The sequence below is a fragment of the Aethina tumida genome, chromosome 3 (genome assembly GCF_024364675.1).
Source record: "Aethina tumida isolate Nest 87 chromosome 3, icAetTumi1.1, whole genome shotgun sequence".
Lineage (NCBI taxonomy): Eukaryota > Metazoa > Arthropoda > Insecta > Coleoptera > Nitidulidae > Aethina > Aethina tumida.
In genome coordinates this window covers 11,318,317-11,345,425 of record NC_065437.1, presented here as the reverse complement: position 1 = coordinate 11,345,425, position 27,109 = coordinate 11,318,317, and the positions used below count along the sequence as shown (strand labels likewise).

The 27,109-nt window shown below is 31.9% G+C and overlaps 3 protein-coding genes across 4 annotated transcripts in view; 2 read left to right on the top strand and 1 right to left on the bottom strand.

Annotated features, from left to right (window-relative positions):
• Nucleotides 1–27,109, top strand: part of LOC109600372 (RNA polymerase-associated protein CTR9 homolog) — a 357,258-nt gene that overhangs the window by 225,779 nt on the left and 104,370 nt on the right. The gene's annotated exons all lie outside the window — the stretch shown is intronic.
• LOC109604187 (uncharacterized) overlaps nucleotides 1–27,109 on the bottom strand; it is a 132,190-nt gene that overhangs the window by 10,781 nt on the left and 94,300 nt on the right. For both annotated transcript variants that reach the window (XM_049964332.1, XM_049964331.1), the window contains exons 3-6: nucleotides 18,866–19,416; nucleotides 17,956–18,105; nucleotides 12,338–12,692; nucleotides 2,109–2,239 (exon numbers count right to left, since the gene is read on the bottom strand). In XM_049964332.1, coding sequence (XP_049820289.1) covers nucleotides 2,109–2,239; nucleotides 12,338–12,692; nucleotides 17,956–18,105; nucleotides 18,866–19,416 — 1,187 coding nt within the window. The remainder of the gene's footprint in view (nucleotides 1–2,108; nucleotides 2,240–12,337; nucleotides 12,693–17,955; nucleotides 18,106–18,865; nucleotides 19,417–27,109) is intronic.
• On the top strand, nucleotides 263–1,801 carry LOC126264833 (cilia- and flagella-associated protein 157-like). The gene has a single exon (XM_049964335.1). It carries the CDS (start codon nucleotides 263–265, stop codon nucleotides 1,793–1,795), a length of 1,533 nt encoding a protein of 510 aa, XP_049820292.1. The 3' UTR covers nucleotides 1,796–1,801.

Here is a 27,109-nt window from a genome sequence, read left to right as displayed (position 1 = left end):
TGACTTAATGTGTCAATAACACAAACCATAGATTAATAATTAATTACCAACTTACGTTGTGTAGTCATAATTTTTTAAAATATAGATTTAAATATTTATTATAATCATCCATAAGTATAATAAAATTTTTATATCACAGTGTGATAGAATTATACAAAGCTGTGTAATCAATACTGCTGGTTGCTGCGGAAACTAAACAACAGCTGTAAAATAACATCAGTCGCCTGCATATCTCCATTGAGTCTAGTTATATTCTTACAAAATGCCCAAAGGAAAAGGAAAGGGTAAATCCAAAAAGAAAAAGGAAGTAAAAGTCGACCCAAATGCTCTAACTGAAGTGGACAAGACATTCTATGAGCTGCAAATCGCCGACCTAAACAGGAAAATCAACCGACTTAGGACCCTCACTCAGGAACTGGAGGAAAAGAATGAAATCGGTAAGGAGAATTACGAAAAATTAGACGAAGATCGCAACGATATTATCACGTACCTTCGGAGGACCTTAACGGCGAAGTCTGAAGAAATCAACGAGTTGCAAGAAAGGGTCATTTCTTTGAATGAGTCACGAGCCGAAGATGTCTGCCAGTACGAAAATAAAATAAAGCAAATGAATGATAAGTACAACCAAATGCACGACCAACTCGAGTCCGAAAATAAACTTCTGGAACGTAAGCTTAACACTTTAGAAGAATTTCGTGTGCAGAGAGAAGATTTGCTGCAAAAGTTCGACGATCAAGAAAAGAAATTTCAGGAACAAGAGGCTGAACATCAAAAACAAATATATGAAATAGAAAAACAATTTATTATATCCAAAGATAAGCTGCGACAAGATTTGGAGAACAAGTTAAGGGAGCTAGCAGAAGATTTTCAAAAGGAGAACTATCTAAGAATTGCAGCTTCCACTCACAGAGTTGTCCAGGAGAATATTTCCATTAATAACGAAATTAACGAATTATTGATGAAGCAGGAAAAAATGTTGGAAGAAAATGAAAAACTAAAAGAACGTACCAAATATTACAAACAACTCTTTGAATTAGAAAAATCCGAGAAGATGAAGGCCTTAAACATCAGCAGGTTGCAGAAGAAATTGGTAACGGAGTTAACACAAAAATGCCAAGAATTAACCGACGACTATAATTGGATCAAAGAACAGGAAACAACCGGCAAAAACTATGTTAAAATTATTGAAGACCAGAAAAACACCATCGACTCATTGAACTACAACAACAAAATGCTGAAACAAAATCTTCACGCACTTTATTGCGAAAAGTCATCCTTGGTTACAGAATATAGACATTTTAAAGATGAAAATGTGAGATTGTCATCGATCCTAATGGATGCCATCACCAGCACAGAACAAGTATTAGCAGCGATGGACTCAAGAGATGCATCTTTGAAAGTTTCGAAAAGGGAAGACTTTTTAAACAAACTTCTCAATATCCTGTGCAACGTTGAAAACACTCCTATGAGAAAGCCATCTTTGGACTCAATTAATTCTGCTATTTATAAAATTGGGGACCTGGCGTTCGTTCCCAGATATAAAAGTTTTGAAGAAGTTGAAACGAAACAATCTAAGTGCACTCAAACAAAAGCAATTGAAGAAACAGCATCAAATTCGAGTAGCGAATTTAAATGTGTGACACACTTTGTTGATGTAACGGGAGAACCCATTTCTAAAGATGCAAGGGTTGATGAAGATTCTCCTATCGATAGAGAGAACTTCCACAGTTATGAAGAAGCTGAATTAGAATTTAGAAGTGAATCTGTCTCTGAAATAAATTATTCAATAGATTAAGTGTTAACATGGACCTTGTACATATATGTTATATTAACAATGATATATATTTATAATTAATCGTCATGGCAGAAATAATACTAATGAACTAGTTATAGAGAATTTAGTGTAGCATTTACCAAATAGTAATTAATAAAGTGAATATTATAATAATTTAATGTTGTATTACCTTTTAAATTGATTAACCAAACACACAAATAAACTTATTTGAGCATAATTTATGAACATAATTTTATTCCCTGCTATTTGCAATAAATTTAGATCATTCCAGCTGAATGTGAATATACATATGAATAAATTGACAATTAATTACCTCACAAAATTTAGCCCCATAACGTGGAGGTGGAGAATCACAAAATCTATATCGACTTCTTGTACCACCAATGCAGGTACTGGAACACGGTGTCCAAGCACTCCAATCACCCCAGCCTCCACTTTCCGATTCTGAAACAAAGTTTAATTGATAATATAAAGTGAACAATTATACACGCCATAAATGCTCTAAATATTTCAGCACTCTGAAGAGGTACTTCAAAACTTCTAAAGATAAAACCCTGAACAAAAAATCGATGTCACATAAATAGAGTTATCTTTGTTGTTAAATCTGAAAAGTTGCCAGGCCATTCGCATAAAAATAAATTCCCCATCCATAAGTGTCATCCTTGGGGCCACCGGGCCTTATGTGCGCACTTATGCATTAGAGAATTAGAGTGGAGGCACTCCTCTCCCCTTTCATGCCCACTTGTTTGATATGCCCCGCAACTTAAAACCTATTAAGTCTATCTTTCCACCCTAAAAGCAAACTCGAGAATTTGCTTATCTACATTTCTATGGGAGTTCATGCTTTTCACGGCTGTTTCGAACAACTGCACTGTGCGAAGTTGAAAAGACTCATTCAATATAATTTACGTACGGATTTAAGGACAAAAATAACAAATGATCTGAATTGAAATTTTTAAGTCGTATATTTCTATGTTTACATATTTACAACTAATATTACAATATATATTATAAAGTTATAACGTCCATTTAATTGGTGGAACCGGTATCTCTGACGGGCTTGGAGGATTGATGAAAGTACCTAATGAGAAGTGGGATGAGGGCGGATCAATGTCAGCCAACTTACTTTCTTCTGCGAGGCTTTCAAGATGAAAATACGCATTAGTAATGGCGTCAGCGAACGTTGAAATGTATTCGGAATCAAAATCTACGTAATGCGAATATTTTTCAATACTTGACAGATTAAGTTTTTCATAAATATCTTCTTCAAATAACTCCTGATCACAATAGTCACTGTCTTCCAGTTGATAGTCCCAAAACAGTTGTGATGTGTAATCTTCATGAGAAATTTCGGACGAAAAAGGGTGATGCCCAGTCACTTCATATTCTTCGTGATAATCTAACAACACTTCTTCATATTCATCAGGAGATGGACTTCTACTTCCCGCAGATGTAGGAGAAGAGTAACCACTCTCTTTAGAGTTAGAATCACTATCTGAAGAGAAATATTGGGCTGAACTCCTTTCTCTAGGATTAGAGAGGGATGCCACTAAGCTTCTAGGTCCATCATAAGATACAAGACGGTAATATCTCCCTTTACTGCAGGCAGATAGAGAGACTCTCCTGTTTTGCCCATTCTTTCCAAATCTTTTGTACTTTTTACGGTGCAAAAAAGATGTTTTCTTTCCTGTGCAGACACGTATGGGACTGTCTGAGTCATTTTTATAAAATATTCTTTTGTAACTAACTTGAGAGGTTGACATGGTAAATTTTATATTAAATTCTTCTTTCACTAGAAGGTATAACATATACACTTTGAAACTAACAAACATATATATACATATTTTTTCTTTACCTATTCTTACCTCTAGAAATTTTCAAAATTCAAGAATTTACCATCAAGGTTATAATACCTAATGATTAATTAATGTGAATGGAATGTCACATACACACATCCAAATTTAGCAGGATTTTAAATGATCACTAAAATGAAGCAGGATATTGCCATTACTATAGCAACTTTTAAAATATACTAGTTAGTTTATTTCTTTCTTATGTGGAAGCAAATGGTTGTTTAATATATCCCAGTACACAATTTGGTTAATGTGTCCTTTTATATGACGGAGAGGGCTTACACCAGAAGCTTAGAAGCATTCTCGTAGTATAATTAAACTACCACCCTGTTTCACGGGAAGTATAACAAACGTTTTGTGTATTGTTGCCTCTGTACGACGTTTAACATGAGCTAATTCGCCATTTTTAAATAAATTAAATGCAGGCTCATCACTATAAACTACATATCGCCACTGTTCTGTGGTCCGATGTACATGATCCTGAGCAAATCGAAATCTGGCCTGCATGTTTCCTGCCTCAGGACTAGTATCTGAAGATTGCATTAGCCAAGATAAAACATTGATAGTTTAAACTTTTGGTTAATTCGTCTCAATTTTGACTACGAGTTTGGGATTTTTATGGTGTTAAACATAGTAGTTAATTAACCCCTCATATACGATGAGGAGGGCTTAAGCCAGAAGAAGAAGCATCATCATAACACATCTAAACCACCACCCTTTTTCACAGTGGGAATAACAAACGTAGCCTTGTCTCTGTATGACGTTTAACATGAGCTGATCCACCATTTTTACGTCAATTATTAAAAACTACACATCGCCACTGTTCTGTGGTCCAGTGGACTTAGTAGAAAGCAGGATTTTCTCAGCAGGTCCCTGAAAAAACATATTCTCATCCACTAATCTTCTTCTCACAGTTCTTAAACTAATTTTCAGCAAGTCCCATTTCCTTCAGCTGGTTAATTTGAATTGACGATAAAAATGGACTAATTTTTGACATTTGACTTATTAATTTATTGATATTTTTCCTAACTACTACGTGCCTTTGTTAATAATACAGGAAACGACTTATTTAGCAGTAATTTCCTAGCAATATTCACTCGTATCTTTCGAACTTGGGAGGACTGAATCATAATTTTTGATACATTGATGATGGAGTTTAACTACGACTCATTAAATAATTTAAAAAGTGAAATATAGCTGGAAAATAATTGACTAAATCGACACGGTATGTTAAAATATTATAAATTAAAAGCCATCATTTTCTCCAGTAAAAAATGAATAAAATACGCAGTTTAAGAGGGAATAAACTTAAGTTAATCTGCTACATAATATTAATAATAGAAAACACATTAAACATTACATTAGTGGAATCCATTTCAAATGGTACACGTCACATTGCAAATTATTAAGTTGTTATAATTGACTTATTGATTTATTAATTTTGAATTAAAATTTCTCATCCTTACCTTAAGGCAGCACAGGTACGATGTTTTAAATCAAATAATTTAATCACTTTTATTTTTACATGTATGGTTAATTAATTAATTAGTTAAATTTATCTAATTTATCTACCTGTTTAAAACAATGAACATGAACATAATGAAATGCAATAGGTATAAAAATTAGTGTCACTACAGGTAAACAATAAATTCAAATATTATTGAACTATTGTGTAAATTCGATGGTTAAAGAAATTTCTCTATTTAAAAAAATAGTTGTTTTAAAAACAAAAAATTCCCAGTGATCATACAAGTTTTCTACCGACCGAAAAAATACTTGTTATTTTTACATGAATGATTAATTAATTGATTAGTTTATGTGGAATTAAATTTATCTAATATGTTTTACATGTTTAAAACAATGAAATACATCAGGTATAAAAAAATTAGTGCTGTTGCAGGTAAACAATAAATTCTAACATTCTAAATAAATATTTTAAGAAACATAATTTAGAAACATTTTTATTCATTGTCAGTCAAAAAATAAAGATTTTATACACCTTTTTGTGTAAATTCGATGGTTAAAGAAATTTCCCTAATTAAAAATTAGTTGTTTTAAAAACAAAAAATTCCCAGTGACCATAAAAGGTTTTTGCCGACCGAAAAAATAAGTATTATTTTTACATGAATGATTAATTAATAATTAGTTTATTTAGAATTAAATTTATCTAATATATTTTACCTGTTTAAAACAATGAAATACATCAGGTATAAAAAAAGTTTTTCAAGAAATATAATTTAGAAATATTTCTATTTATTTTCAGTCAAAAAATTAAGATTTTATGCACTTTTTTATGTAAATTCGATGGTTAAATAAATTTCCCTATTTAAAAAATAGTTGTTTAAAAAAATCCCAGTGATCATACAAGTTTTTTACCGACCGAAATATAAGTATTATTTCTACTTGAAGGGTTAATTAATTAATTAGTTTATTTAGAATTAAATTTATCTAATATATTTTACCTGTTTAAAACAATGAAATACATCAGGTATAAAAAATTAGTGCCGTTTCAGGTAAACAATAAATTCTAAATAAAAAATTTACGAAATATAATTTAGAAACATTTTTATTTATTTTCAGTCAAAAAATTAAGATTTTATGCACATTTTTGTTGTGTAAATTCGATGGTTAAAGAAATTTCCCTATTTAAAAAATAGTTGTTTTAAAAACAAAAAATTTCCGGTGACCATAAAAGTTTCTACCGACCGAAAAAATAAGTGTTCATCAAAATACAAAATAGCCATACATTAAAATATATTTTAGGAAAATGCACTCACTAATCAGTTTTTTATTCCCATCATTTTAATAATAATAATGTAACATGAAATGCAACTATTCAGTTTCCCAGTCAGCACTAACAAATATGTAGTCGTAGTTTTCCTATTTTAGCAAAAAATTTGGTTTGCTAATTTTTTAGTTATTCCATGTTTCATTGTAATAAACCATGGAACATATCAAATTTTGCAGCATTTCAAATTCAACGTTTGCTTATTTCAAAGTGCTGAACGTTGATAATGGTCCTTAATTATTATTTCCATTTTGCAAAAGTGACACGGGCCACTTTTCACAATTAAATATACGCCTGTGGACGAGGATAATGTCGGATGTGCTAGTTTATTAAAACGACCGGACATTTCTCTCTTGAAACAGGACAAAAATATTATTATAGTGTGTGCTCAGTTGGCAATTCATAACAAAAACCTTTAATTATTCGCACCAAATTAAACGATTATTTACATTTAAATTTATATTGTGTTGTTTACTTAATTTATTTATGTCTGTTTACGTTCCATATAAATCTGCAAGATTAATTGGGACCAAATTAAATTGAGAACGTTTAACGATTTAAACAAATATTTGATACAATTTAATATGGTAGTGGATGAACAATGGATTTTGGATCCCCTAAAATATTTAACGTTATTATCTATTTTAAAACTAAGCAAAAGATAGGAAATTTAATTATCAATTAATTTATTATCAACGTAATAGATTTCCTGTTCAAATTAAAGGGGAAGCAGCAACGTCTTTAAGGGTAAAACTAAAATTAACTATACAACTTTTGCTTTTTGAAGTGGATAATTTGACGTTTTTTAAACAGAATTAAAAAATTGTCTTATTTTGGCTAGTGACCTTATTTCAATGATTTCAGCTCTATTATAAATTTATTTTACTTTTTATATATTTAATTCTTATTAATGTGTTGTTTAGCACCGTAGAATACCTCAAAGAAGACTTCTGAAGATTAGACATGGCGTGAACGTTGTGAGAGATATCATGAGCAAAAAATGGCTCCAACTGTTCCTTTTAAAGTTAATTCTGTAACAGTGTGAGGAGGACTTTCTTTAGAGAGAGTGGCCCATATGTTCCCCAAATTGGAATCCAATTGAGCACATATGGGACAGTCTCCAAAGACAAATTTACAATCGAAACCACCAACCTCAAGTTTTGGAGGACCTTACCAATGTTATTAGAGAAGAATGCCGAGCTACGGATCAAGAATTTACTCGTTTACTAAATTTGTAAATGCCAAGATGTGTGGAAGCTGTTATTAGAACAAGGGGATTGGATTGATTAACCTAATTGTAAAAATGTAGTCCTTCTACAATCGAAGATGTGCTAAATTATCCGGAAGAAGATGCAAGAAACCGAGGCGTAGAAGGTATGGTACTATGATGGACTCTAGCAAATTGTTAATGTAACCAGCAGCATTCAAATTACCTAGGAGGATAAGTTCGGCTCACGCTGACGAATTCTGGATATTTTTAACGTGTTTTCTACTCACATGGATCTTGATACAAAAAATGAAGAAGTGGTTCCACCCTCATCGTTTTATTAGAAATCTCTCAATTGCTAATTAAGAAAGACAAAACATAGATTAGAAATTTCCCAATCCCTAATTAAAAAATAATTTAATTAATAACCCATATTAATAATTAAAATATTATTCAGAATTTAGTTTTTCTTATTATACCTGATGATTGTGTGTCTTGGTAATATCAAATTTATAAGCCTTGCTGATTTTTATTCTTCATTTTGAGTTTCCATTAATCATAATATAATATTCATCCTAATTAACATTGTTCCATCATTGTATTCATTTTAGTAATGGAAGAGTTAGTACGACCCTCTTTATTAGAAATCTCTCAGCTCCTAATTAAGAAAGAAATTTAATCAACACGTAAATTAGAAATTTCACAATTCCTAATTAAAAAATAATTTATTTATTAACAAAATAATTAAAATGTTATTCAGAATTAAGTTTCTCTTATTATAACTGAGGATTTTGAGTCTTGGTAACATCAAATTTGTCAATGTTCCTAGAGAAGAATGGCGAGCTATGGATCAAGAATTTATTCGTTCACTAATTTTGAGAATGTCAAGATGTGTGGAATCTGTTCTTAGAACAAGGGGACTGGATGGGCTAAATTGTCATGGAGTAAGGAATGGAGGCGTAGAAGGTATGGTACTATGATGAGTTCTAATACATTGTTAATGTAACCAGCAGCATTTAAATTACTTGGGTTGATAAGTCCGGCTCACGCCGACGAATTTTGGACATTTTTAACGTGTTATCTACTTATGTTACATGCATATTGATAAAAAAACACTTATTCTGAAAATTTTATTAAATTTGCTCAATAAAAACCAGTATATTTGTTGCAAAATAGTGCTTTTAGATTCTGATTTTTGAAATGATTCACGTCTTGGTTATACGTTCAATTAATTGAAAGTAAATCATGGTAAAATTGCATACTCATACGATATTTTTGTTTCCAACACGTCAACGTGCTTAATGGATGAAAATGAATTGCGATCGCTTATCGAAGCTTCACAAAGTTAAATTTTGTCTTTATACATATTATGTAAATTTCCCAACGTCTGGCACAAGAGATAAACTGTTGAATAGGTTTATCAAGAAAAAAAGACTCATCCATGTTCGAGGTTCTATCAAAAGAAGGGAGTGGGAGTTGTAAAATATAATTACGTATTCGCAAAATTATTTACAACGTACTTTCGAAAATCCTCCTGGCGAAACGGTGTTTTTGTTTCATATCCGCCCGCACAGCTAATGGACGAAAATGAATTGGAATTCGTTATCGCGGCCCCGCAGGCACACACACACACATATAGAGCCAAATGATCCGCTCCTTTTATTTGATATTGTTTTACATTGTAAATTCGGTGAAGTCGTCGGCGAGAGTAGTGCCGCTTTTCTACATCGGATCCATTGTAATCCGGTAATACTAATTTTCGACGACGTCGTTTTGCGGCTCGGAGATCCAATCTCGCAGCCCGAATTCGAAGTGATTCGATATTCGGGGCTAAGTAATTAATTGATTTATGCTGAACTCGAGCACTTCTGATCCGACTTGCAAGTCGATTAATTGTTTTATAAAGATTATTGGCGGTGGGTCGGTTTTGAATTTTAATTCCCCGCTAATCCACGGTGACGTCAAACTGCGCAAACCGAAGGTAAACTGAGTGCGAAATTTCAGCGTGACTAACTGTGGCAATCAACTAAGAATTGTAAGTCAAAGTAAAGTAATATTACTCTTCAAAAGTATCATTGTTTCATCTATTTTCTTTATGTTGGACGTGGAAATGGTGGTACCCTCCAATTCGGGGAGAGATGGAACCATTCGCTCTCTCCAACATGACTCATTCATTTCTTAAAATCTAGAAGTGATCATTATTAATGTTTCATTTAATTTATAATATTTCCTTGTTAAATTCAATTGTAGTAAGTTATACTTGTTAAATATTGAACTTCTCTTATTAGATTTGAGTATTTAGAGTTTTAGTAATATTAAATTAGTAAATTTCCCAGTTCATTTGTAGACTTTTATTCTTCATTTTGATTTTCTATTGGATCATAATATAATTGTGTTTATGTTGGTAATAAAAGAAGTGATACGACCCTCTTCCTCTTAAAAATCCCTCAATTGCTAATTAATAAAGAAATTACATCAAAACTAATAAGAAATTTCCCAATTCTTAATTAAAAAATAATTTATTCAATATCTAAAATCGATAATTAAAATGTTAAAATTTGTAAACCTCTTTGTACTTTTGTTGGTTTTTATCCTTCGTTTTCAGTTTCCATTGAATCACAATATAATACCTATCCTAATTAACATTGTTCCATCATTGTATTCATGTTAGTAATGGAAGAGTTGGTACGACCCTCATTCTTTTATTATAAATCCATCAAGACATTAATTCAAAACATAAATAATAAATTTCCCAATTCATAATGAAAAAATAATTTATTTAATAACTCATATCAATAATTAAAATGTTTATCAGAATTGAGTTTTTCTTATTATACCTGATTATTTTGAGTCTTGGTAATACTAAATTTATAAGTCTCTCAGTTTTTTTTTGCTGATTTTTATCCTCCATTGAATCATAATATAATACTCGTCCTAATTAACATTGTTCCATCATTGTATTCATGTTGCTAATGAAAGAGGTGGTATGACTTACATCTTTTTATTAGAAATTCCTCTATTGCTAAGTAATAAATAAATTTAATCAACACGTATATATGAAATTTCACAATTCCTAATTAAAAAATAATTAATTTAATAACTGAATCAATTATTCAGAATTGAGTTTTTCTTATTGTACCTGAGGATTTTGAGTCTTGGTAATATCAAATTTATGAGCCTCTCAGTTCTTTGATTTTTATCCTTCGTTTTGAGTTTCCATTGAATCATAATATAATATTCATCCTAATTAACATCACTGTATTCATGTTAGTAATGGAAGAGTTGATACGACCCTCATCGTTTTATTAGAAATCCCATAACTGCTAATTAAGAAAGAAATTTAATCAATACATAAATCAGAAATTTCACAATTCTTAATTAAAAATTAATTCATTTAATAACTAAATCAATAATTAAAATGTTATTCAGAGTTGAGTTTCTCTTATTATATTTGAAGATTTTGAGTCTTTGTAATATCAAATTTAAATTTCCATTGAATCAAAATATAATATTCATCCTAATTAACATTGTCCCATCATTGTATTTATGTTGATAATGGAAGTGGTGGTACCTCACTCGTTCTTTAATTAGAAATATTTTAATTACTAATTAAGAAAGAAATTAAATCAAAACATAAATCAGAAATTTCTCAATTTCTAATTAAATAACTAAATCAATAATTAAAATGTTATTCAAAATTGAGTATTTCTTATTAAATCTGAGGATTTTAAGTCTTAATAATATCAAATTTGTAAACCTTTACGTTCTTTTGCTGATTTACATCCTTCATTTTGAGATTCCATTGAATCGTAATATAATATATAATAATATCCTAATTAACATTGTCCCATTATTGTATTCATGTTGATAATGGAAGTGGTGGTAACACACTCGTTCTTTTATTATAAATCTTTCAATTACTAATTAAGAAAGAACTTAAATCAAAACATAAAGTAGAAATTTCCCAACTAAATCAATAATTAAAAATGTTATTCAGAAATGAGTTTTTCTTGTAATATCTTATCTTGAGTCTTGATAATATCAAATTTGTAAGCCTCTTCGTTCTATTGCTGATTTTGGTGATGGAAGAGGTGGTACGACCCATGCCCTCTTATTAGAAATCCCTCAATTGCTGATTAAAAATTAAAAGTAAATTAATAAACACGATGAAATTAGAAGTCCCTCAGTTCCTAAAAAAAATCTTATCTTACTAAAATTAGAAATAAAAAAATCAAAAAAAAAATCACAAAAAGTTAAAAAATTACTGACTAACACATGTTACAGAACTTCACATATTTTTCTGTGAGGTGTCTTGCATACGTGGTTTCTCCTAAATAATTCATCATCTTAAAGCCAAAGACGACAGGACTGTATCGTTACCACAAAATATCGACCTTCGCATTGCGTCCTGTTGAATTCTAAATAGATGTTCACATAGTAGATAACAAGCCGTCCTGAAATATTTATTGTATTACAGGCGCTGCGTTTCCGTTGCCAATGTAACTGAAATACTCGACAAATAATTTATTATCACCAGTCAAGCCTGCAGGGAATTCGTTTTTTTTTTCAACTGAATCGATAGCTAATACTGAAGGAACACTGTCCTCATGTACCCTTTGACACTTTACACAATTTATTTGGTGCCCCTTTTTATGTAGGATAACAAATAACCCATTACTCCGTCGGGTTCTTACCTGAAACTGGCAAAGTTGGCACGCAGTCCATCCGGACGTCGGCAACCGCACCGGTGATGGCCTGGCTGACGTAGACGAAGCAGTACTCCACGTATCTCTCGGTGAACAGATCGCAGTCAAAATGAAGACTGTGCTGACCCCTCACCACCCTCTGTTCCGCCACGTACTCGAGGGTGGTGGGCGGCGCTAACGAGGCGACGTTCGCACGAAGCCGTGCGAACAGACGGACGCGATCTCCCGCCGCCAGGATGCACGAGGGATACTGGAACAGCACGGTGATTCCCCCGTTGTGGACGTCGCATGGAAATATGCTGCGGGCGTGCACGTTGAACACGAATTGTTCGCTCCAATCAGCCTGAAACGTAAATATTGATTATGGGATTGTCTTGCCGCGGCTAATAGAATAATTCGAATTGTGGCGGACTTTTAAAGCGAACAAAGCGACAATTCATTTGATCTGGTTATCCGATTTTAACGTCGCGACGCGAAAAGCCGTAGAAAACCGGTCCGCAATCACAAACGACCGGTTCGCTCCAATCAGTCGGAATCAATCAGAATTTAATTTGAAAATCGGTCCGGTATGTTTTATGGGGGCGCTTCTTCTAATGAATTTCCTAACAATCGTCCGGATGAACGGCAATGAAACTCGACGACAAATGTTACCAGTTGGGAACGGGGTCGTTTTTACTGTCACCCTCACCCGGCTTGGGGTCTATTACTGTCGAACTAATCTCGATGTTGGATGTACCAAAAGAAAATTAGTTATTCGCTTTACGCGTCGCAGAAGTTGTCGATTGGAAATTTCTTCAGTGAGTCTTTTGTTTATTTCCTGCTGCAAGTCAGTTTGATAAATGTTCTTAAGGAGCACGAAAAATTTTCGTCGAGTCTGTAATTGGCTACATTAATTATTACTAATGATAATAAAAGAAAAACATTAAATAGCCATTATACATTTTCCACGACTATAATTTCCAATAAGCGCCGTCCTGCGTTTTTCATATCCCAAAGATTAATGGTCTGTCGGAGTTGGTAATGTTCACTTCAATTACAAGATTGAGGGTCCGCTTATTTATACCCCTTCTTCTTTGTCTAATCAATAAATATAAATTTTAATTCGTCGCCTTCCGCCGAAATAATTTCCAGCGTACACAGGTCGTTCAATAAAAAATGTTAATAAATTATTCGTTAAATAAACGTTCGGCATTGGAAACGATCAATTGGAAATTGTGTAAAAAACGACCGTCTACATTTCTTTGCGATCTGCGTAACGATTACTTCCAGGTGAGATTGTTGGGCCCATCAGAAGTAAATCAAGGGGCATATTGACCGCAATAAATGTCGAAGTAGCCGCCGCTCCGCGCCATTAATTCACCCTTCGGGTCTATTAAGTCCCGGGGTAGTTTTGGGAACAGTATGGGAAAACCGAATGAAAATCATTTTCATTAATAACTCATAGTAAGATGTCATTTGCTGAGTCATAAAATTCCTTAACTGGTTTAATACAATGTTAATCATCCACTCATCATAATTGCATTAATAAATAACTTAATAAGTAGGGTGTAATTTACTGATAAAATAATATAAAATTTTTAACACCCACTCATCGTTATTTCATTAATAACTTATAAGAAGATATAATTTTCTAAAGACAGAATTTAAACGTATTAAGAATTGTGAGTGTTCAAAAATTCTTTCTTTATCTAAAATAAAATAAAATAAAATAATCTTCATTAATTTATGTAATAATAAAATCTCTTGATAGCTTCAAAATTAAATTAATCATTCATTCAACATTTTTCATTGGACATAATATACCATAAACGTCTTAACAATTGTCAGTGTTCGAGAATTCTTTTTTTAATCTTGAATAGAATAATTTATGTCATCATCAAATTCCTTAACAGCTTCAAAATAATATTAAATATAATTTATTATTTCATTAAAAACTCATAAATAGGATATAATGTGTAGGTTTTAACTATTGTCAATGTTCAAGAATTCTTTTTTAGATCTTAGATCATAGATTTTACAAGAGATTATTTAAGATTGTGAGCTGTGGTGAAGTGAAAAAAAGTTCTACCCTAGTTGACCTCTTTTTCAGTATTATCCACTATTATATATAATATATAATTTACTGAAAACTGTATTTCAACGTGTTAAGAATTCTGTTTTTGGACCTAAAATAAAATAAAATAGTCTTCGGTAATATATTTAATCATAATATCTCTTAAAAGCTTCAAAATTAAATTAATCATAATGTACTGAGGACATAATATACCATAAACGTCTTAACAATTAACAATGTTCAAGCATTCGTTTTTTTTTAATCTTGAATAGAATAATTTATGTCATCACCAAGTTCCTTAACAACTTCAAAATAATATTAATCAACCACTCATCATTATTTCATTAAACGCTCATAGATAGGATATAATGTATAGGTTTAACGATTGTCAATGTTCTTAGATTTTACAAGAGATTATTTAATATCTTTTCTCCTGGATTCATTTTGAGAAATTATTATGATGGTAACAACCTCCATATCTTGAATTTATTTTATTACTACGTTGTGCGATCAAAACTGGATTATTCTTTTTCATTTTGGAATCTTACAATCGAAGTTTGGAAAGGATACAGCTGGAAATTTTGAGTTCATATCCGGTGATGTACCTGTTAGTCTAAGAGCCCGTGGGCGGATAACTATATGTATTTGACCAGACCTGAGTTTTTGTGCATTGAGGCCTCTATACCTACCCTACATGAGATGGGCACTCACTAAGCCCAAAGTGGCGGACGCAGGTACTGCGCATGTGAGACAGGTATCCTTTTTTCGCTTATTTCAAATCCATTTGACCACGTCTGCCACTTGGAAATTTTTAAAATATGATATTATTACTATCAGAAAATACCAATGGCAGACGACCATCACGCCGTTAACATAGTGGCAGACAATTTTGAAAATTCCAAAAAATAAAAATTTTGAATGTAAATGACCATGTCTGCCATTGATATATTTTATTCCTAATAGTATTAAAAACTTATATTTATTACGGCAGACGTCTACATGGCGTACAAATATCAGCAGAAAAAAAAACTCAGCAATCACCCGGCCTGATAGTATGCATAATTGATAATAGAAATTAATATTTTTTTGTAATCTATATACGATATTTTATAAGCTAGATGAGGAAAAAGTAGATTTTTAACGCTAAAATCATAAATATTAAGTTATACTGCTGGTAACAAAAAATATTTGTAATCTTTATTTAATTTTTTGTTATTTAGTTAAGACAAATTTTAAAATGTTGAATGAAAAAGAAAGTCATGCATGCATTACAATGTATATATATATATATATATATATATATATATATATATATAATAATAATAATAATTCAAAATTTTGATGCAAGCTCAATACCACCGTGTAAGAGTGAGCTTTATCAACAATTTTTAAGAGCCCACTATATTTCCTCTATTTGGAAAAATGCTTACAAGAAGCAACCTACAACGTTGGACCCATTGGAGTATGGTTGGATTGAGCAGGATAATAAATTTGTATTCAAATGGTTCGAAGGTGATCAACTTCCGGATTATGTGAGTGACTTTGTCACCGATTCCACGACAAAGAGAGAAAAATTTTGCCCGGTAGTAGGAATCCCCACTCTCAGAGACAATGCGCCGTGCTAGTGCGCGCTTGCGCACTATATAAATTAATCTTTGCGGATGCATTTAGTATTCTTTTTTAAAATAAAAATGTATCTCAAAAATTAAATAAAATAAATAAATGTATAAGTAAAAAAAACTAAAAACAATTAAATAAAGTGTACAAAGACACCAACTCGTCTGCGGAGACGAACCGCATGCTAAACGCAGCAAAACCAAATGATCCCCTCCAGTCAGTCCGGCCCGCCCACATAATTGCATGTATATCTTTCTTTTTTGTTTACAAAGGGGTATTGATGTTCCGTCTCAATACGCGAATAGGCACGTTCATCATTTTTGATACTGTATATATATATATATATATATATATATATATATATACATTGTAATGCATGCATGACTTTCTTTTTCATTCAACATTTTAAAATTTGTCTTAACTAAATAACAAAAAATTAAATAAAGATTACAAATTTTTTTGTTACCAGCAGTATAACTTAATATTTATGATTTTAGCGTTAAAAATCTACTTTTTCCTCATCTAGCTTATAAAATATCGTATATAGATTACAAAAAAATATTAATTTCTATTATCAAAGGGATAAAGTTGATTATATCAATATAAAACAAGGACATTTATGCATACTATCAGGCCGGGTGATTGCTGAGTTTTTTTTTCTGCTGATATTTGTACGCCATGTAGACGTCTGCCGTAATAAATATAAGTTTTTAATACTATTAGGAATAAAATATGTCAATGGCAGACATGGTCATTTACATTCAAAATTTTTATTTTTTGGAATTTTCAAAATTGTCTGCCACTATGTTAACGGCGTGATGGTCGTCTGCCATTGGTATTTTCTGATAGTAATAATATCATATTTTAAAAATTTCCAAGTGGCAGACGTGGTCAAATGGATTTGAAATAAGCGAAAAAAGGATACCTGTCTCACATGCGCAGTACCTGCGTCCGCCACTTTGGGCTTAGTGAGTGCCCATCTCATGTAGGGTAGGTATAGAGGCCTCAATGCACAAAAACTCAGGTCTGGTCAAATACATATAGTTATCCGCCCACGGGCTCTTAGACTATGTGTGAACTACATATTGTGCAATAAGTGTAGTCTTCCCTTATTGTACCATTGGAGAATTACAATGAGTTTAACTTTCCTTTTTCACTAGAATAGTAGATATAACATACATTTGTTACTAAACCTGTCACATCAAACTCACTTCTTTCAACAATTTGTACAAACTTTAATATGATGTATTCTTTCTTGATATAAATAATATTCTCTTGATTGGTTGTTAGGATAATTACTGCTTTCGTAATTTATTCAAATTATGTTGATAATTTATTTTTTCAAATATATACAGTTTAATAAAAAAGTTTTCAAATCTAATTAATACATAAATTCTTTATTCCGGTACCTAATAATTCAAAACTGGTTAATCGACACTCAGAACTATCAGAATCATTGATTTAACTGATTTAATTAATTTTAAATGTCAGTGATCATTTTGCACAGCCAGTTACTGCGCCGATCAAGGAAAGTTTCCTGCTTAGCGTTGACACTTAAACCTGTTAATTACAGTTTTTCCCCACTTGAATTTCCCACTTATACATGACAAGCACCATTTCGCCGATGTTTTAGGTGTCGTGTATCAGGCTTTAATTAAAACAGCTCTTCACTCCGAGACTCGGAGATTTTAAAGTGCGATTAGGAAACCAACATCTTCTAATTAATTCGTCCCTCAAGCCGGGAAACGTTCGCAAACACTACATTTTTTCGCAATTATGCTCGCCAATTAGTCCGGTAATGTAACTTTATAGTCCGGAGATTGTTTCGAAAAGGGTCGTGTTTACTTTGAGATGGCGAAACTTCACAGATGCCAGTCGTTTAATTCATTATTAGTGATTGATGGGAACACGTGGAATTGTCAAAGCGTGTACTGACCTTTACGTAAGCTGCGGTGTGCGGCAATATGGGGGCTCCTGTTGTGGGTCGCAGGAAGAGAGCGTAGTGGCCGGCGAGTCCAAAAAGTTCGCAGCGGAGCGTCAGCATCCGACGACCTGGGAAACCGCGAACTTGCTCCGAATACAGCACCTTAAATATCAATAGTTAAACTATAACATGAATACTCAGGAATTAATTATTTTCATCTAAAACACAAGCTTTAAAGTTGTTGGAATTGGTAAGCCGCTAACGTTGATCATTAGTTAAAAGGCTTGTGGAAAACGGATTGACAATAGAACGTGAAAAGGTAAATTTTAAAAAGCGAAATTGGATTAAGGCAGTAAATTGTTTGAAGCCAGGATTAATCGCCCACGTCGCTGAATCCCTTAAGACTGGAAAAGAAAACTTTTCTCTACTACAATTTGTATATTTAATAAGATTATTTTCTATGGAAGTGGAAGAAAGGAGATTAAAGGGAAAAATGCATTGTTTGCAACTTTTGTCTTGATATTTCTGTAATGGCAGCAAAATGTTTTAATCTTATTGGAAATCTGCATGTTTTTTTTAAGTGGCCACACTTATCAAAGCTGTTTTACATAAAGTCATCCTTGTTAATTCGATCATTTATTTGCACGGATAAAAGGGACAGCTTAAGTTTTACGAAAGGGAAGTTAGTGCGTCCTATTTACAAGATGGAAAACTTTTTAAGTACCAGATGTTTTGCAGGAATCCGTGATAAACGACTTACACCTTGCAAGGTGATGGCAGTTAATGGATACTAGATTATTTAAGCTCAAATTCTAAGGCATTTCCAGGGTTCTAAAATGGTGTATTGAAAACAGATTCCACTTTAGATGTTCATACACACCATGTTCCAAAGAGGAAGACACATATAACTTTGGTTTCTTACCTGTGCGGTCCTGTTCAGTTCCGAATCATTGTTATCACAGGTAAGCAGCGAGTGCCCGCAGTAGTTCAGCTCCAGCCAGAACTCCGGTATGGCGCTGGCCGGGCTGTCGGCCATCGGCGGACACACCACCTCCGGAAACTCGAGTATCGCCGTGACCGGCCTCTCCGGATAAGTCTGTACATGTTCCGGCGTCAGCGACAGCTGGGGCATCGGCCATCGCACGTCCAGACTCCTCGTGATCACTAAACCCTGGTCGTCGCCCGTCGCATTGTCACTCGGCACCGATTGTTTTTTGAGCAGCACATAGTACTGTCCGCCTCGGGAGAAGTAGCCGCACGGTATTTTAACTATGGTGGTGTTCATCTTGAGGGCTCTCGCCTCCGGATAGACGGGGAACGTGGTCAACGGTTGGGCCACGTTGCCCTCCAGCCTGGACAGTTGCAGGAGCAGCGGCGGGAACGAGGACGAGGTTATCTGTACGTGGAAGTCGCCGCTGAGGGCGGTGTGGGAAGGCGCCATCGACAGCTCTATTCCGGGGATGGCTCCTCCACCTGCACATAAAGAAAACTAGGTTGAAACCCGGAAGGCGGGGAAGCTTCAACACGACACCGACGTGCACCGGTATCTTGGAATGCACGCATTTTCTGTGTAAATTCAATAAAGTTCATTTCCAAGCCTTAATGGTACGTCTCTATGCAGTGCATTCGAAATATGGCCCAAGTAGTTTGTATGACGAATATTCAAAGAGGAAACTTAGCTAATTAACATTCACATGCATTTTCCAACACAAGATAAGATGTAATTTACTAAGAACATAATTTAAACGTTTTAACAATTGCCGCTGTTCAAGAATTTTAGATCTTAAATATAATAATATAATCTGTAGTCATTATAAAATTCAGCTTCAAAATAGTATATCACCCACTCAGCATCATTTCATTAATATGTAAATATAACATAATAAAATATTCTTCAGTAATTTATATCATCATAAAATCCCTTAACAGCAGAATTCTTTATTGAATCTAAAATATAATAAAATAATCTTTAGTAATTTATGTCATCAAAAAGTCCCTTAACAGCTTGAAAATAATATCGAGCATCCACTCATCTTCATTTCATTAATAACTCATAGATAAGATGTAATTTATTGAGGAAATTATATAAACGATTTAACAATTGTCAATGTTCAAAAATTCTTTGTTAAATATAAAATATAATAAAATAGTCTTCAGTAATTTATGAAATCAACAAATCCCTTAACAGCTTCAAAATAATATCAAGCATCAACTCATCATCATTTTATTAATAATTCATAGATAAGATGTAATTTACTGAAGACATTATATAAACTTTTTAACAATTGTCAATGTTCAACAATACTTTTTTAGATGTTATATACAATATAATAAAATAATTTTCAGTAATTTATGAAATAAAAAATCCCTTAACAGATTCAAAATAATATCAAGCATCCCCTCATCATCATTTCATTAATAACTCATAGATAAGATGTAATTTACTGAGGACATTATATAAACGTTTTAACAATTGTCAATTTTCGAAAATTCCTTTTTAAATCTTAGATATAATAAAATAATCCTCAGTAATTTTTGATATCAAAAACTCCCTTAACAGTTTGAAAATAATATCAAGCATCCCCTCATCATTATTTCATTAATAACTCATAAATAAGATGTAATTTTTTTGAGGACAAAATATAAACGTTTTAACAATTGTCAATGTTCAAAAATTTTTTGTTAAATCTAAAATCTAATAAAATAATCTTTTGTAATTTATATCATCATAGAATCTCTTAACAGCTTTAAAATAATATCAAGCATCAACTCATCATCATTTCATTAATAACTCATAGATAATGTAATTTACTGAGTACATTATATAAAAGTTTTAACAATTGTCAATGTTCGAAAATTTTTTGTTAAATAAAAAATATAATAAAATAGTATTCAGTAATTTATGAAATAAAATATCCCTTAACAGATTCAAAATAATATCAAGCATTCACTCATCATCATTTCATCAATAACTCATAGATAAGATGCAATTTACTGAGGACAAAAAAATAAACCTTTTAACAACGTCAATTTTCGAGAATTCCTTTTTAAATCATAAATATAATAAAATAATCTTCAGTAATTTTTGTCATCAAAAACTCCCTTAACAGTTTCAAAATAATATCAAACATTCACTTATCACTATTTCATTAATAACTCATAGATAAGATGTAATTTACTGAGGACAAAATATAAACGTTCTAACAATTATCAATGGTCAAGAATTATTTTTAAGTGTTAAATATAATAAATTACTCGTCAGTAATTTATGTCTCACAAAATTCCTTAACAGCTTCAAAATAATGTCAAGCTTCCACTGATCATCATATCATTAATAATTTACTGAAGACATCAACTTTCAAGAATTCCTTTTTAAATCTTAAATATAATAAAATAATCTTCATTAATTTTTGTCATCAAAAACTCCTTTAACTGCTTCAAAATAATATCAAGCATTCATTCATCATCATATCATTAATAAGATGTAATTTACTGAAGACCTTATATAAACGTTTTAACAATTGTCAATTTTCAAGAATTCCTTTTTTGATCTTAAATATAATAAAATAATCTTCAGAAATTTATGTCAAGAAAAAATTCCTTAACAGTTTCAAAATAATATCGAGCATTCACTCATCATCATTTCATTAATAATCATAGATAACATGTAATTTACTGAAGACAAAATGTACACGTTTTAACAATTGTCAATGTTCAACAATTCTTTGTTAAATCTAAAATATAATAAATTAAACGTCAGTAATTTATGTCATCATAAAATCCCTTAACAGCTTCAAAATAATATCGAGCATCCACGCATCATCATTTCATTAATAACTCATAGATAAGATGTAATTTACTGAGGACATTATATAAACGTTTTAACAATTGTCAATTTACAAAAATTCCTTTTTAAATCTTAGATATAATAAAATAATCCTCAGTAATTTTTGATATCAAAAACTCCCTTAACAGCTTGAAAATAATATCAAGCATCCCCTCATCATTATTTCATTAATAACTCATAGATAAGATGTAATTTTTTTGAGGACAAAATATAAACGTTTTAACAATTGTCAATGTTCAAAAATTTTTTGTTAAATCTAAAATCTAATAAAATAATCTTTTGTAATTTATATCATCATAGAATCTCTTAACATCTTTAAAATAATATCAAGCATCAACTCATCATCATTTCATTAATAACTCATAGATAATGTAATTTACTGAGTACATTATATAAAAGTTTTAACAATTGTCAATGTTCAAGAATTCTTTGTTGAATCTAAAATATAATAAAATAAACTTCAATAAGTCATAAAATCCCCTAACAGCTTCAAAATAATATTAATCATCCACTCATCATCATTTCATTAATAACTCATAAAATTAATTTGGGGTCGATACCGCCGAACCAAATGGAAAAAGACGATCCCGGACAATAAACGTGTCGCGGGGCCTTGCAGTTGGCGTGCGAAATCGAGCGCGTAATATTAGTTAGAAATGACTTTTCGAAAAACCATTTCCTAGACGCCGGCTGCTCATGCCGCACCCGTTTTATAGACCTGTCCATATTTCATCCTTTTCATTTCCTAGCTCCTTCTTCGTGTCGGTTGTTTTATAAATACGTAATTTAAACGGCTTTTGCGGCTTTATAAATCAGCTACGAATAAGCACCATGCATGAATTATCTCGCATAAACTATTTGTGGTTCTGTCATCCTATTTTAAGTTCCTAGTAGATTAATGCACGCTGCCATATTCACAAACTGGTACGTTGCTGAAGCCGATTTGTCAGTTTACTTCTGTAACCCCTTTTTTGGTGCCCATATATTAATGCAATACGTCCATGTACGTAGGTTTTAGGGGATGGCCAGTTAAAATTTATTTTAAGGCTGATATGAAATTATCAATTTAATACTCTTATCAGACATAATCGATATTCGCATACACGGGACAAAATAGCATAATTAGTTTGGATGACAAAGCTCCGATTAATTTTAATGCGCCTGAATTCACTTTTATTATAGCTATTGGAAAATAACTCATACCTTGTTATTTAGTTACTCAAACAATTGGCTAAGCCTTATTCATCATTGTAAGTTATTGTTATCGAATTATACGATTTAAATTGAATTCAGGTAGAGGACTCAATTCAGGCCGCAATTAAATCGTGCTTTGAAATTATTTTGATCATTTATTAAATGTATAATATATTGTTTTTATTAATAATTATAATACAAAATATTCAAATTATTAATTAACTATTGTATTTGTGACTTTACCGTTTAAAATTTTCACGTAAATAGTATTCAGGTCTTAATAATTGCAGCATTAATAAACACACATTTAATTTACGCAGCTTGTTATTTCGAAATATTTATAAAACATATGCAATTACAAATATACGTTTCAATTCAATATGAACAGTTATATAAATAAACACGTGCAACAATGAATATTATAAAATTGCCTTTTACAATTTTAAATTTTTAATGTATAATATCTACAACATAGGTTGATTACATATAAACACAATTGAAACAAAATGAAAATGCGATTCTGGTTTAATAGAATCACAAATAAAGGCTTTAATTTTAATTGGAAAATTGCTGGACGATGCACGCAAGGCGCCTCGGATATCAATAGTTGCTTTGATATCTCGGGAGAAGTGCAAAGTTGGAGGCCAGCCAACCGGAATGGGTCAATCCTTTAAATGGATTCTTACTTATTGTTGGTTGTGTTAGTGCTCTTTCTTAGAAATATTATAGAAAAGTGGAACCTTTTTATATTGAAGTTCTCGCCAAGATTGTGTTCATTTTTCAAAATATTGATTTTAACTTTTCATATGAGTGTAACTGAAATATATAGAAGTAATAAAATATGAAACATATTTAGTTATAAAAAAAATAATTTAATATATAAATATAAAAATAATTACAAATATTAGCTAAACAATTAGTTGTCTAGAAAATAGAACAAATGATTACAAATTCAGACAAATATATCATACCACATTTTTAATTAATGAAATGAATCTCCACAATAATTTATACACTCATTAACTCGCGTTGGCAGTCCCCGCCATCTCCACTTGACACTGAAGGTCCGCTAGACTCTATGGAGAAAGGGCTGAATTTCGAAGCACAAACTGGGAACGGTAAGAAAAATGTTCAAAAGATGATAAGACATGATAAGAAGTTTTCCCCTCTGGGATGCAGTTGCACAATCTTATTTAAACTGGTAATTTTGTCACCAAACGAAATCGGTGAAGATGACCTCTTCCCATTCCCAATCAAAATGTGTATTTCTATACACAGTGAACACTTGGTAAGAAATATTTCTTCTTTTGTAAATCACTGGTGGTCAATTTCACAACTTTTTCTGGACAAAACAAAGTGGAGTTCATTTCCCCAATCTTTGACGAGGATGTTGGGGCACATCTCTGAAGATGACCTCTTTCTATTCCTGATCAAAATGTGTACTTCTGTACACCTCTCCAATCGCAAACTGAGGAAGGTAAGAAAAAAGTGTAAAACGCAGTATTCTACTGTAAACATTTGTTAAGAAGTATTTCTTCTTTTGTAAACCACTGGTGGTCAATTGCAGAATCTTTTCTCGTCAAAACAAAGTGGTGTTCTAGCTAGACAAAAATAGGGCCCATCTCTGAAAATGTCTTCATTCCATTCTACATAAAAACTTGTCTTTTTGTACACCTCTCTAATTACAAACTGAAGAAGGTAAGAAAAAATGGCAAAACACTATATTCTACTGTAAATATTTCGCATGGTAAGAAGTCTTTCTTCTTTTGTAAACCACTGGCGGATAATTGCACAACCTTTTCCAGACAAAACTAAGAGGAGTTCTAAAGTTTTCCAACTAGACAAACTTAGGGCCCATATCTGAAAATGACTTCATTCCATTCTACATAAAAACTTGTTTTTTGTACACCTTTCTAATTACAAACTGAAGAAGGTAAGAAAAAATGGAAAAACACTGTATTTTACAGTAAACACTTCGCATGGTAAAAAGCCTTTCCTCTTTTATAAACGACAGAAGATAACTTTATTCAAGTATACATCAAAAAGTGTCTGTGTCTCTGTACACCTTTCTAATCTTTGACAAGGGTGTTGCAGTGAGAGGAATTATAAAATGGGGAAGGTAAGAAAAAAGTCCAAAACACAGGAATCTACGGTAAATTCTTTGCAGGGTAAAAAGTATTTCTTCTTTCGTAAACCACTGATGGATAGACTTCTGTAATCAGACAAACTTGGGACTCATTATTAAAGATGATCTTATTCTGTTGCATCTCAAAATATGTGTACACCTTTCCAATCTTTGATTGAGTGTTGTAATGATCATAAATTAAAGGAGGGAAGAGAAAAAACCAAAACACCGAATTCTGGGGTAAGCTCCTCGCATCGACCTTCTCTGGTCTACATTCTCCAACAACTACAACAGAATTGCAGAAATTGTCCAAAATATAATGTGTCACAAAAATTTTGACAAACAACTTCATTCATTACTGACTACTGTAAGTAAATAAATCAGAATGTAAGTATAAAGTTAAACATTATATAATCCATATTCTAATGAAAAATACATATACCATAAAAGTCGGTTACATACTTGGGCAACTTTATTATTAAAATTAATTAGCATGATAATTTTCTAATTAAATTTAAATCCTCGAAACGCGTTACCGATCCACAGGTACAAAATTATACCGTCAAGAACAAACAATTAGCGCGCTAAGCATAAACAAAGCTTTCAGATTTCCCTTTGGAGACCGTAAATCCTCCCTAGTCGGTTTAATTATGGGAGTTTAAAATTTTCGTAGGCAAATTTGTACCGCGCCATAAATAAAACGTTGGAAGTGCATAATCGTAATATAAACACACTTAATTACCTTCATAAATATTTAAGGTGTTCGGGATTCCATCAACGACAATTTATGTAGTCATTATTATCATAAATTGTGGCACACATGCTTAGATGCAAGCCATTATGTTACTAACATAGTTCGCCCTACTATCAAGTGGGGACATATTTTAGATAGTTTTCGAGATAAAAATTTCCCTTATAAAACTTCTTTTACGTTATAATTTCACATTTTTAACAATATTTGACGCATGAAAAGATAACAATATAAATCCGGGTTTATGATCCAGCACAAGTGTTTCATTGAGTGGTTGACACAAAGGATGAACGAGATTTAGGGGTCTCTTAGAAGTCTCGTCGAAATTACGTCGAGCACTTTAATTATCATAACAATTCAAGTGGAATAGCTAACCATATTCGGTCTGATTTCCCCCCTCGTCGACATCTACGTGTCGTTACTTATAATTGCCGTTTGATTTCACAAAAGGATTTAGTTTCGAGGAGGGCTCGCGTAATTTTATGCGGGAAGTTCAAAAATTCAGGAAATCCGTTTAGGAAGTTGACTCGCTATCAAGCTAAAAGGATTAATTTATTCGTTGGCAAAGCAAAAAAAAAAAAATTAAGCAAATTAATTATATTTTGCACCCCGACAAAATTAAGTAGTTGTTGAAGTAACAGGGCAAAAAATTGTGAGAACATGGGGTGCATGTAATTTAGATAACTTGTTTTAAAACTTCGCTTAAGCCCATTTGGTTTTCAACGAACATGAACTTACGCAACTAATTTAATAATTAATACGAAAGTTATATGAAATTCTAAAAGTTTGACTTGGCCGGCTTCCATAACAATTTCAATTAAGATAATCATAACATTTCCATATATTGTTACGGGTGGAAATACTTTCGGTAAACGAGTTGTGATTTGACTTAATAATGAGAAACACCAACAGTATTGAAAGACTGGCATGTCTTTTACATGGTGTAATTCTCATCATTTCATAGTCAGATGTAATTTTTTTATTTACACAATAGCTTCAAGAGTCAAAAATTATATGCAGTTGTTCGATAAGTTAAATTTTCAAGAAAATCTCTAAAATTGAAGGATTGTGATTAAGTGATATACAGAAACTAGAATATCGGCCATATAATTAAAAATATATCCAATGTATTCTGGAAGTGAGGAATAGGATGAAGTTCTTTGATTTCTATAAGTTAATGTCCGAAGGAAACAAGTGAAGATATTCAGCTTCAAATATAATTTGAACATAAATTAGCAGAAATACATCT

Excerpts from the sequence above, each read along its gene's own strand:
- LOC126264833 (XM_049964335.1), top strand. The coding sequence starts at position 263 with ATGCCCAAAGGAAAAGGAAAGGGTAAATCCAAAAAGAAAAAGGAAGTA.